Here is an 11,127-nt window from a genome sequence, read left to right on the forward strand (position 1 = left end):
AGCAAGATTATTTGGAATAATAATCACTAGATCTTGTTGTGACATGAAACAATGGAATATAGCTTAGATGCAATGTATATTAGCAATACTGGACAATGAATTTGAGAAGTTTAGACCCACAATTCAACTTACCAATTTAATGATACAACTATGAAATATAATGATCCTATTCAAAAAACATAGGTTCATTTGTAAAAATAAATGAATCATGGTAATCTATCAAAATGCAAACTAGGAATAAGTGAAATCCAAATTCTTACCGAGTTAGCAAGGGGGAATCTTCCTCAATATGTGTAACTTTATAAAGCGATGTCATGTGGAAGTAGAAGGCCTACATTCAATGATTCACCTAAGTGATGGATGAGGACTATTCTCTATATTCACCAAAATGATATGTGATTTTGCATGCGATACACTCGTCAATTCTCTAAAATCTTCCACTAAACATTATGATAAACCTTACAATAACATTTATGTGCATGTGTGTTGGTGATGTGACACCTGGGACAAATGGATATTTATTTAGCCCAACATGCTTGAAACCATAGTATGAACCATACATACCATACGTGCAATGGCATTCGAGAATGTTTCAATCATTCGAGTATGGTAAACGCCCTCGAAGTATGGTAAATATTATACTTTTGTATTCATTATTTATTATAAGGTAATATTTTTAAATGTAACAAGTGTAAATAAAAAACATAAGAATGATTTCGTATGAAAAAAAAAAGTTTGCCAATGCATTCGAGTATATTACTACTACGCTTGAAACAATATACAATTTGAATTGATGGCTTAATAACATTAGATTAGTCTTCATAAATGAATAATGCTCCAATTATAACTAAGGAGTGCAAGCGTCATTGAATAAACAATAATTCAATGTCAACGAAATTGGTCAATGAGGCCACAATGGTTATTTATTTAGGTACTTCCGTTCATCTTTCAGAGGGATATGACCTATATTGCTAGAAATGTTGAAGGATGTTATGTTTAGTTTGTCCTCGAATATTTGAAAGTTTTGAATGATCACTAGAAGGCAATGGAAATTGTATTTTCACCCAATAATGAATTGTACAATAGATGATACTTTGAGAGGTTTTATGCATATTATCGACAACTTAGTTCAAATAATAAAACAATGTCTTCCACTGGCCTCTTGCACATTACTTTCATAAGTTCCCTCCATATTACTCAAATACAATGTTTTATACAAACGATGAGCAATATTATCATACTTGCCATAATTTTAGACAACAGTACTTACTTGCCAATCGGTCATCTTGTTGGTATTTACATCACAAATGTATGTTAGAGGAATTGATTGTTGTCATTGCATAACTATATAGTGCGAGTACTATGATGTGCATTGATGAAAAAGATGGTGGAACACTATATCTTCCTCTAATGTACAAACATAGCATTTTAGTTTTCACTTGGTATAATTGCATATATCACTTAGACCAACATAAAAACCAATCATTCTTGCCATTTTATAGGTGTGGACATTGTTTTTTGGCATTTCACACGCACATTGTAGAATCCTTGATGTTATACGCGCGTTAGATGATTTTAGACAGATCTATTAATGATGCCTGAAAAGAGCAATACCACCATCTCAAGGATGATGCTGACACATCAAAACAGAAAGGTGGCATGTTTGCCACTTAAGAGCCGGAGGTTTGTTTACCATTGATATCTAGGTCTGAACATAAAAAGCATCATGGATTCTAGTGTCTAGAACATTCAAATAACGAGATGGCCTTTTGAATGAAGAGAATACACGAAGGAGTTGCTAACAAACAAGAAATCCATGAAGAGTTGTGGATCAATGTCATAAATCATCCAAGGTAAGGAAAAACCTGGCCCGCAAACTACCGCTTTGGTTTAGTTTTGTTGTGGGAAATGAGAGTTTTTCAAAGACTCGGGAGGACACATAACAAGCAAAGGTTGGGGGGGATCACCAAAGTTAATTGATCAACACGGACAAAAAAAAGAAGCCAAGAAGGTCGGATCTCGAGGCGGAATCAAAGGCAGAGAAAAAGTCCCTCGTGGTTCCTTGCCTCGGCCAAACAAACCGTGTGTTTTCCTTTTGCTCTTTTGCTTTTCCTCCTGCCTCTCTTGCTTTTTGTTTTTTGTTTTCGCAGGAAACCTCGTGGTTCGCAGCCCGGGCAAACAAACTGTGTGTTTTCCTTCTACTCTTTTGCTTTTCCTCCTGCCTCTCTTGCTTTTTGCTTTTTGCAAGGAAGCCTCGTGGTTCCCTGCCCCGGCCAAACAAACCGCGTGTTTTCCTTCTGCTCTTTTTCGCTTTTCCTCCCGCCTTTCTTTCTCGCCTTTCGCTTCTTCTGTTTTGCTTTTCCTGCTTTTCTAGTTTTTTGCTCTTCGTGCTTCTCTTGCTTTTTGCTTTTTGCTTTTCCTCCTCCTCCCTGCTTTCTATCCTTCTACACTTTTGCTTTTTCCTGCTTTTCTAGTTTTTTTGCTTTTTCCTGCTTTTACCTAAATCTTAAGATATTCATTTCAGAGCTCACTCAGTCTGCACTGTGTTGGTTTTCTTCCTTTTTCTTCATTTCTCTTTCTCTTTCTCTTTCTGTGGAGGGTCGGTCAGGGAGGAGAGAGAGAGAGAGAGAGAGAGAGAGAGGCGCAAGCGGCATGTCAGTCTCCGTGGAGCACGCCCAGCCCGTGGAGCCACAGTCCGTGAAGAAGCTAACCCTAAAATCTCTCAAGAGAGGCTATGATTTCTTCGCTTCCTGTCACGCTGAAAGACCCCCTCCCAATCCTGAGAGGTAAGCCGTACGAAACTAACAAGCTCCCCCCGTTTTGTTTTTTTTACAGGACATGTTTCTGTGGATAGGGTTTTTAATTTCCCACCGTTGTTATTTGTTTTCTTTTTGTTGAAAAAGAAGGGTTAGTTTTTTCTTCACTCATCAGTAGATCTTCGGAATTCGCAAGAAGCTTTTAGACCCTTGTTCAACCATATAACCACACTATATTCTGCTGTAGAGAACAGTTTTTTTTTTACCCCTACTTATTTCTGGCTTAGAATATCATCACAAACATCTTTGCGAGCTAACATGTACAAGGTATGATCATTGTAACACGAAAATTTGCATCTAAAACATTCTTGCCAATGTATATTACAGCTGTTTTGCTAACTAATGTTGTATTTTGCATAGGGAGGGTAGAGTAAGTCAGAAAATAGGGATGTAGCTATCTTCTCATGTGTTTATGTATGTGTGTGAATGTGTTTAAACTTTGTTTATATGTGTAGAGAACTGTTTATATTTTGATGAGGAAAGAGTTTTCTGTGACAAAAAGGAAGTATATGGCTAACTTCTTGTGTATCTTTGTTGTTATGCAGTGTGAGGATTCGAAAAGCTTGCAAGGTGCAATATTTCATTGTTGGTGCTACACTGATTATTACGTTTTTTTGGTCTTTATATGTGCATATGAATCTTGGCTCCCTTTCTTCAGATTCTCGAGGAATATAGATCTGTAAAAGACTTGCTCCCTGGGTCTGGTCGGGAGGAAACCAGTGTAATCCACACAAATGCAGCGGGTGGTACACCCATTGCTCTACCTGAAGTTAACAATTCAAAAAATAGAGGTAGTGTATAAGCCACCTAAGTTTGTAAGCTCAAAACTGTATGAGAAGAATGTGGTCACCTATGAAATGCTGATTTTGAATTATCAACCTCAGCTAGTGTTCTTCTGAAGTTGATGATTCAATAAATAGAGATAATGTACAAGCCTTGTTTGTTTCTATACTCAAATTAGTAAGCCACGAAAATGTGGGTAATTCATAGCTGTACATAGTGCAAGGCCAGAGAGAAAATCAATGTGTTGATACAAATTTCTGTTAATTTATTCAAAATAATTTGAAATGCTTTTTGGAGCATTATTCCTACAGATGAGGAGTGAATTTCCATTATCGGAAATTATTATTTACCCCAGTGGGCAGCTTATTACATATTAATGCATTAAATTGTAAAACATGGAATCAAATGTTTTGGAAATTCAGCTTCTATTTTTATGAAACAGTTGTAGGTCAACAAGTAAACAAGGTTGCAGAATCTGCCTTGGCCATAGTTACTGCACAGCCTTCAGGAAGGTTAGTTATATTCTATACATCCATCAATTTGGATGTCATTCATAGTGTTAAATCCTAGTGCTATCTCCCAACCTCAGATCATTCTTTTTGACAGAACCGAAGGCGGAGGGGTATCTTTGCCTCCAACAACGACAATCTCAGAGTACAAGCCCCCAGAAAGGTAATGCATGGAAAAGTCTAGAAATAAACTTGTTATGTAACGTAAAAATATACATTTTGTTTTTATTTTATAGTGAGGCAAATAATATATAAACTGCATTTTTTATGTCTTAAGATTCTTGCTGTTATATATACGTTGTAGGCATCCACCAAGTGCTGCTGTCTTGCGAAGGCTTCCAAGTAAATGGCCACGTCCTGTGTGGCATCCCCCTTGGAAAAATTACAGAGTAATGTCTCTTTCTTTCTATCCAGTGGTAGCACACGAGATAAAATTTCTGCAAATATTTAATTCTCAATTATATATTTCTTCTGTGGGTTTAGTTACCAAGCAAGATAGTCATCTCTGAGTGCCGATGAACAAAAAAATCTTGTACATCGCTATACCAGAGATGCAAAATCATCTAGATGCTCTTATCATTAGCACTTCCATGATAAAGTGTATAGAGTGCAGCTTGGCTGACTTAAGGTGTGGAGCATCTCAAGTATAATAATGAAGAAGCTAGCTTTTTTTGGCAAAAGCGATAAGGAATGTTAGGTTTGGGTGGATGTTTATGTACTTGAAAAACCTTCTTCAAATTTGGAATCAGAGTGAGGCGTGGCACTAAGTTTTGGCAGCTTTGCAAGCATGTTAATTTTGAAAGCTGAGCTCTTGCAGGTTGAGACTAGTTTATGAGAACAGAGTGGGACCTGGACCACTCAGGATTTGAAGTGTCTCAAGTATGTTAATGATGGCAGCTAAGCTGAGATTTGAGAAAATGATCCATGTTTGGATTGTTGGCTACGTTGGCAGGCTGTGTAAAGAATGAAAGAAGGATTCTCTTAAGAGGCCAAAATGGTTTATGAGACATGGATAATAAATTACATCGTATGATGTTGTCTCATATGTGAGAAGAAGAAACCAAAGAAAATATAATTAAATTAGTAAAACTGCCTAAACTACCAGGTAATCTATTTAACTAAGCACTTGACATTTTGAGCTTAGATGGACTGAATTTCTGCCTTCCAAAGATCTCCAATATGAGATGATCCAAGATGGAGAAGTTTTCAAAGTGAGGGACACACCATAATACATATCATAAAAAAGGATCTGCAGAAACTACATTATATGTGCTAATAAAACTAGATTGAAAGTAGCACCCATGAGTGTAATGCGACATGGAAGTACAAGGAGAGAATTTAGTGCTTTCACTAAGCAATTATGTTGAAAGTTTCCCACTATGCCTTGTAATTTTACTTCTTCTCTTTTAGTTGACATCACAACTGTCCACACTCCATAATTACATAATAAATTCCTCAGGAGCATAGAAACATGATTAAGTAATTGGCATATTCGAAGTTGTCAATGCCATCTTTGATCTATTACTCAAGTAGTATTCCATGCTGAATTGCAAGGAGAGGGGGTTGTGTTCAATGTGAAAATTCCCAAAAGGTTCCCAATGTACTTTAAAAATTGGCTTTTATACTCCCATGGTTTGACACTTGTAAATCACAAATTTGATAGAGCTACTTTTTAGGGGTCTTACTCTTAGAATCCTCACCCTTAGGATAGATGGTCAAAAATAAAATTTTCAGTCTAGGCTTTCCTGTTGGTAATCATGTACAGGCACTCTTGGTTTCGTTCTTTGAAAAAATCTTGTTGAGCATCTTCACCCTTGGAAGCAATGGTGCCCATTCCATGTCACCAATTGAGATGAATCTGATAATGTGATTGCAGTACATAACTCGTTGAATTTATTAGACATCACTCAGAATTTCTCTGTTTTCTCTATCTGAATCATCTTATAAAACTGTGGAACTGCTACCTTTCTTTGTTCTGCAGGTTATAAGTGGTCATCTTGGATGGGTCAGATCAGTAGCTTTTGATCCTGGAAATGAATGGTTCTGCACTGGTTCTGCTGATCGAACCATAAAAGTATGCAACTTGCCAGATAATTGCTATTTTTAGCTGCAGACTCATGTAATTCTGTTGCATACTAATGATGTGAATTATGTTTATCCTCCTTTATTGCAGATATGGGATCTTGGCACTGGCCAATTGAAGCTCACATTGACAGGGCATATTGAACAAGTCAGAGGTTTGTCTGGGCATAATTCCTTAGTATTGTTTGAATTCACTTGTTTATTCTTGATATCAAACTATTGTAATTTGTGTTTCTTAAACATGTGAAAGTATCCCATCTGTGTAGTTGAGGCCATATGTGTAAGCAACTCTTTACAATCTCATGAATGTTTCTAATAGTATTATTATGTCATGTTATTTAAACAGGTCTTGCTGTCAGTCCAAGGTTTCCTTACTTGTTCTCTGCTGGTGATGATAAACAAGTGAAATGCTGGGATCTTGAATATAACAAGGTTTTACTTTTTCTATGTCCATGCATCTAACTCTTTTGGATAGTTTAGTTTGCTACGTACATGTAAAGGTTTCTTGGAATAGTTTCTTTGATATTGGAATAGACACATTCAGCCCCCCTCCTTAGGAAGACTGTAGTTCTAGAGAAGTGAGGTTCAGTCCCTAGCTTGCACACAACACTTTTTTCCTCTGTGAAATTAAAAAAGGTATCATATTATATACAACTAATCTTTGTTTCTTTCTTTTTCTGTCCTCTCATCATCATCTCCCTTTTGCTTTGTGTTACTGTAGAATGTCTTTGCAGCACTTCCAAATTGGAATATATTGATAATATTTGGCTGTATTGGTTGATGCCACCTCCAGCTCAGATATTCAACTTTTTCTTTTTTCTTTCCGTTTTCTAAAGAATGTTGTATTAATATTGTATTGCCACACAGCCAATCATGTGTTGGGTGTCGGTCATTTTTTCTTTTGGTAAATAAAATTTAGTAATCTGGTCATGCTGATGTTGAATGGTCATTGATTTTGTGATTCAGGTAATACGGTCCTATCATGGACACCTGAGTGGAGTATATTGCTTAACACTGCATCCAACTTTGGACATCCTTTTGACAGGAGGTCGGGATTCTGTTTGCCGGGTAAGTGTATTGCAATCAATCTAGTAATGTAGAGAGAGAAATATATATGAATATTTAATGTTCTGTTTCACTTAAGACATCAATGCTGGATATCTGAGAACGAACAGTAAAAAAGGATTGCCTAATACTAACTTTAAGATCCGTTTTTATGCACAATGTGTAGGCTCTACAGAGCTAGTCGCCTTTTAAGGTAAGAGTAGGTTATAAGATGAGTAGACAAATATTTCCCCAGAAAATGAGTGAAGGATCGTATGGAGCAAGTTTATTACTAGTGATATTATTTCCAAGAGTAAACACTTTTTGTTCTCTGCATATGCTTTCAGATATATAATGTTTATGGAGCCTTTGCTATTTAATCCTTTGCTATATGTCTTCTTGGCTGAGTCATATTGTGACTTCCTTGACACTCAGTATGTTGATGCATTTAGCCAATCTAAGCTTGAACTTAAATGAATGGTTTAGATTCTCGTTATTTATGAAGTAGTTTGTAATACTCTTTACTTTTTTAATGGATGTTACTGTCTAATCGAGGGTGCTCTATGAATATTCTGTTTTTCTATTTTCTATTATATGAATTTAATGCATTACGAGGGGACTCAATGTATATATTGGAGATAAACTAACAACTTTGTTGGACACACGCGATTCCATGTATGGAGAAATGGTAGCAGAAGTTAGACTACGGTGACAAGCTCAAGATATGAAGTAACTCAAGACACATTTTGGGGATGAACTAACAGCTTTGTTTTACAATGCACTACTAGGGGACTCAATGTGCGTATTGGGGATGAACTAACAGCTTTGTTTGACACAAGCAATTCCATGTATGGAGAAGTGGTAGCAGAAGTTGGACTACGGTGACAAGCTCAAGATATGAAGTAACTCACAGAATATTAACACTTACTAACATTGGGTAGCGACATGTATTAGTGATAAAATGGCCGAGATCAGATTCTTTGATGTGTTGTAACCCCATAGGAGATGCAAACACAGTCTATTATTTGATGGAATCTCTATGCCTTCTAACCATGATAAGAGAATTCACTACCTCTAGTTGACATATTGGTTCGGCAGAAGATCATGCATATCTATGCTATAAGGTGAAAGATAAATGCCATAAAAATGCACGTGCTAAGAACGGGATTAGGATGTTAAATACCAATTTGCTCCTGAGATAGTTGATGTGTATACTTGTAGCATATATGGCACGCTTGATTTACATCCTTTGCATCCCTAGATTAAGTCATACAAGGGTTGTCAACGTTAATGCATTTTGCAATCACAAATGCTGATCCACACAAAATGCATTTTGCAATCACAAATGCTGAGCCACACAAATGCTGAGTTACGAATGTTGTGATACAAAGAGATCCTATCAAAGTCTTAAGCAATCATCTAGTACCAATGTGTTACGTTAAATTTGGTTTATATAAAAATGTTTAGTTGATCCATTGCATAGTTCTAAGCACCTTTGCTCAGTGTAGATGTATCCTCTATGCAAATGTGTCTAATTCTCTTTTATTCCTGGAATATTCTGTCCTAGGTTTGGGATATGCGAACAAAAGCACAGATTTTTGCTCTATCAGGACATGAGAATACTGTCTGCTCTATCATCACTCAAGCTACGGTAAATTATTATCACCCATTTATTGGCAGTTATTAACTCTATTTTATGCTTATTTCTGTGAGATTTTTAGCTTCTCGTCATATATGATACGCTTCTTGTTATAGGATCCTCAAGTTGTTACTGGTTCTCATGACACTACTATCAAGCTCTGGGATCTCGCTGCAGGTATAATGGGATTCTATATGTTCCTGTGGTCTAAAATGATCTGGAAGGTATTTTTTGTTATGTTTGACATTCATGAATGTATGCCAGGCAAGTCGATGTCAACGCTGACTTTTCACAAGAAGTCGGTTCGTGCCCTAGCAATGCATCCCTTTGAGTAAGCTTTCTCTGCAATTTCTGTGGCTGGTTGCCAAGTTGTATAGTTTGTAATTTCAAGAGTATGTATTGCAGACATTCTTTTGCTTCGGCCTCTGCTGATAACATAAAGAAGTTCCGGCTTCCCAAGGGTGATTTTCTGCATAATATGCTGTGAGTAGTTTCAGATAATGGTAAATTGTATATGTTACGTAATTCATAAAGTGTAGTGGAATGAAAATTTTAAGCTGGTGATGTTGAGGACATTTTTATCGGTGAATTCAGCTCGCAGCAAAGAACTATTGTAAATTGTATGGCAGTGAATGAAGAAAATGTTATGGTATCAGGGGGTAAGGAAATTATTACTTAGCCATCAATTTCATTTTTTTGTTGTTGTATATTAATGAGCAATGTACATGCTCGCACTTCAGGTGATAATGGAAGCATATGGTTCTGGGATTGGAAAAGTGGGCATAACTTCCAGCAGACGCAAACGATCGTTCAACCAGGTACAGTACAAATCTTCTTTCCAAATATTTTGTATTTTGTTAATCAGCTCTTAACAGTAGAAAGTGGATGATACTTAATATGTGCCTTTTCTTATTTATCTACTATAATCTGTGCCTTTCTTATATATCTACCTTAATATGTGCCTTTCTGATCTATACTTCATATGTATATAATATATGCAGGATCTCTTGATAGTGAAGCAGGAATATATGCGGTATCTTATGACATTACTGGAACTAGGCTTGTTACATGTGAGGCTGATAAAACAATAAAGATGTGGAAGGAGGATGATACTGCTACGCCTGAAACACACCCTCTTCATTTCAAGCCACCCAAAGATATTCGACGGTTTTAGATGTGTATCGCTATATCCTTACTTCATCTTGATTGGTAGAAGATATTGAGCATTTAATGTGAGATAGCCACCATGTTATCATGACTAGATGGTTCACAGGTAGCCTTGTAGAGAGATCCAATTTTTAATGGAAATAACAATTTGGATTAACTGAAATTAAAAGTTCTCGGAATTGTCCCAGGATGGTCCTAGACTTGTCTGTAATATTCTGTTAGATTTCTCCAAACCTGTGTCTGAAGAGTACTTTTGATGTCAAATGGCAAACATGACAGAAAGCATCTGATAAATCTCTGTTTGAGATACAGACGCAATTTCTTTGTTTATTCTTGGTGGATATGATGGACTTGCCAGTATGCCCAATAGTTTTGTGCTGCATCTTTCCGTGTATAGGAGGGAAACCACAATAGAATAGCAAGAACTTAGCCAATTCATAATTCATAATTCATAATTCATAGTCTTTGATGTGTACAAGAAGTATTTCCATCAGTCTTTTTGATGCCTTCAACAAATGTTTCTAGCAAACTGGCAGACATTTGTTTTCCAATATACTCAAATATAGATAGCTTGTGATTTAATTTAATGTAATGTATTTTTGTTTATTTAGATTTTTAATTATTTTGACTTAAATGGTTAGGTTAAATTTTTTTATTAAATGGTTCAGTTTGGCTTGAACTTTTCCCTAAACGGTTTGTCTTTTATATAAATGGTTCGGTTTGTCATTATAAGGAATGAACTTTATTATTGTATATGTTTTGTTTTAAGAAAATTTATTGTTAATAAAAAAAAAAGTTTCATCTTTATCATGGGGTCATGTAAAATAAATTCTGTCCTACAGTGGTTGAAAACAATAATTTGTGTTAGGGACACATGGATGAATACATTGTGTTAGGGATACATGGATGTATACACATGGATTATTGCTGAAATTCATGACCATGCTATGTATTCAGATATTTACAGGTGATACATTAATGCATGTACTTAACATGTGTACTTAAACATGTATTCTACTTAAGAATAATTACATCTCGTTCCATTATTATGGAAAGACAAGAAAATCTGAAGACTCTAGTGAACTGA

The 11,127-nt window shown here is 36.0% G+C and overlaps 1 protein-coding gene across 1 annotated transcript; it reads left to right on the forward strand.

Annotated features, from left to right (window-relative positions):
* Positions 1-2,587: 2,587 nt before the first annotated feature.
* Positions 2,588-10,227, forward strand: LOC147852108 (protein pleiotropic regulatory locus 1-like). The gene is made up of 17 exons (XM_087334049.1): positions 2,588-2,786; positions 3,362-3,386; positions 3,475-3,607; positions 4,042-4,111; positions 4,206-4,271; positions 4,413-4,497; positions 6,090-6,182; positions 6,282-6,345; positions 6,537-6,622; positions 7,157-7,258; positions 8,802-8,885; positions 8,990-9,050; positions 9,138-9,204; positions 9,279-9,356; positions 9,468-9,532; positions 9,614-9,691; positions 9,875-10,227. The coding sequence occupies exons 1-17, from the start codon at positions 2,653-2,655 to the stop codon at positions 10,045-10,047; spliced, it is 1,464 nt and encodes a 487-aa protein (XP_087190175.1). The 5' UTR covers positions 2,588-2,652; the 3' UTR covers positions 10,048-10,227.
* The last annotated feature ends 900 nt before the right edge of the window (positions 10,228-11,127 follow it).

This window comes from Azolla caroliniana, unplaced genomic scaffold, assembly GCF_043228905.1.
Source record: "Azolla caroliniana isolate FFs.n. ecotype wild unplaced genomic scaffold, voAzoCaro1.0.p SCAF_18, whole genome shotgun sequence".
In the NCBI taxonomy this organism is placed as follows: Eukaryota; Viridiplantae; Streptophyta; class Polypodiopsida; order Salviniales; family Salviniaceae; genus Azolla; species Azolla caroliniana.

Coding starts and splice junctions, on each gene's coding strand:
- LOC147852108 (XM_087334049.1), top strand. CDS start 2,653: ATGTCAGTCTCCGTGGAGCACGCCCAGCCCGTGGAGCCACAGTCCGTG. Junction 7,259..8,801: donor GTCGGGATTCTGTTTGCCGG/GTAAGTGTATTG, acceptor ATTCTGTCCTAG/GTTTGGGATATGCGAACAAA. Junction 8,886..8,989: donor CTATCATCACTCAAGCTACG/GTAAATTATTAT, acceptor TTCTTGTTATAG/GATCCTCAAGTTGTTACTGG.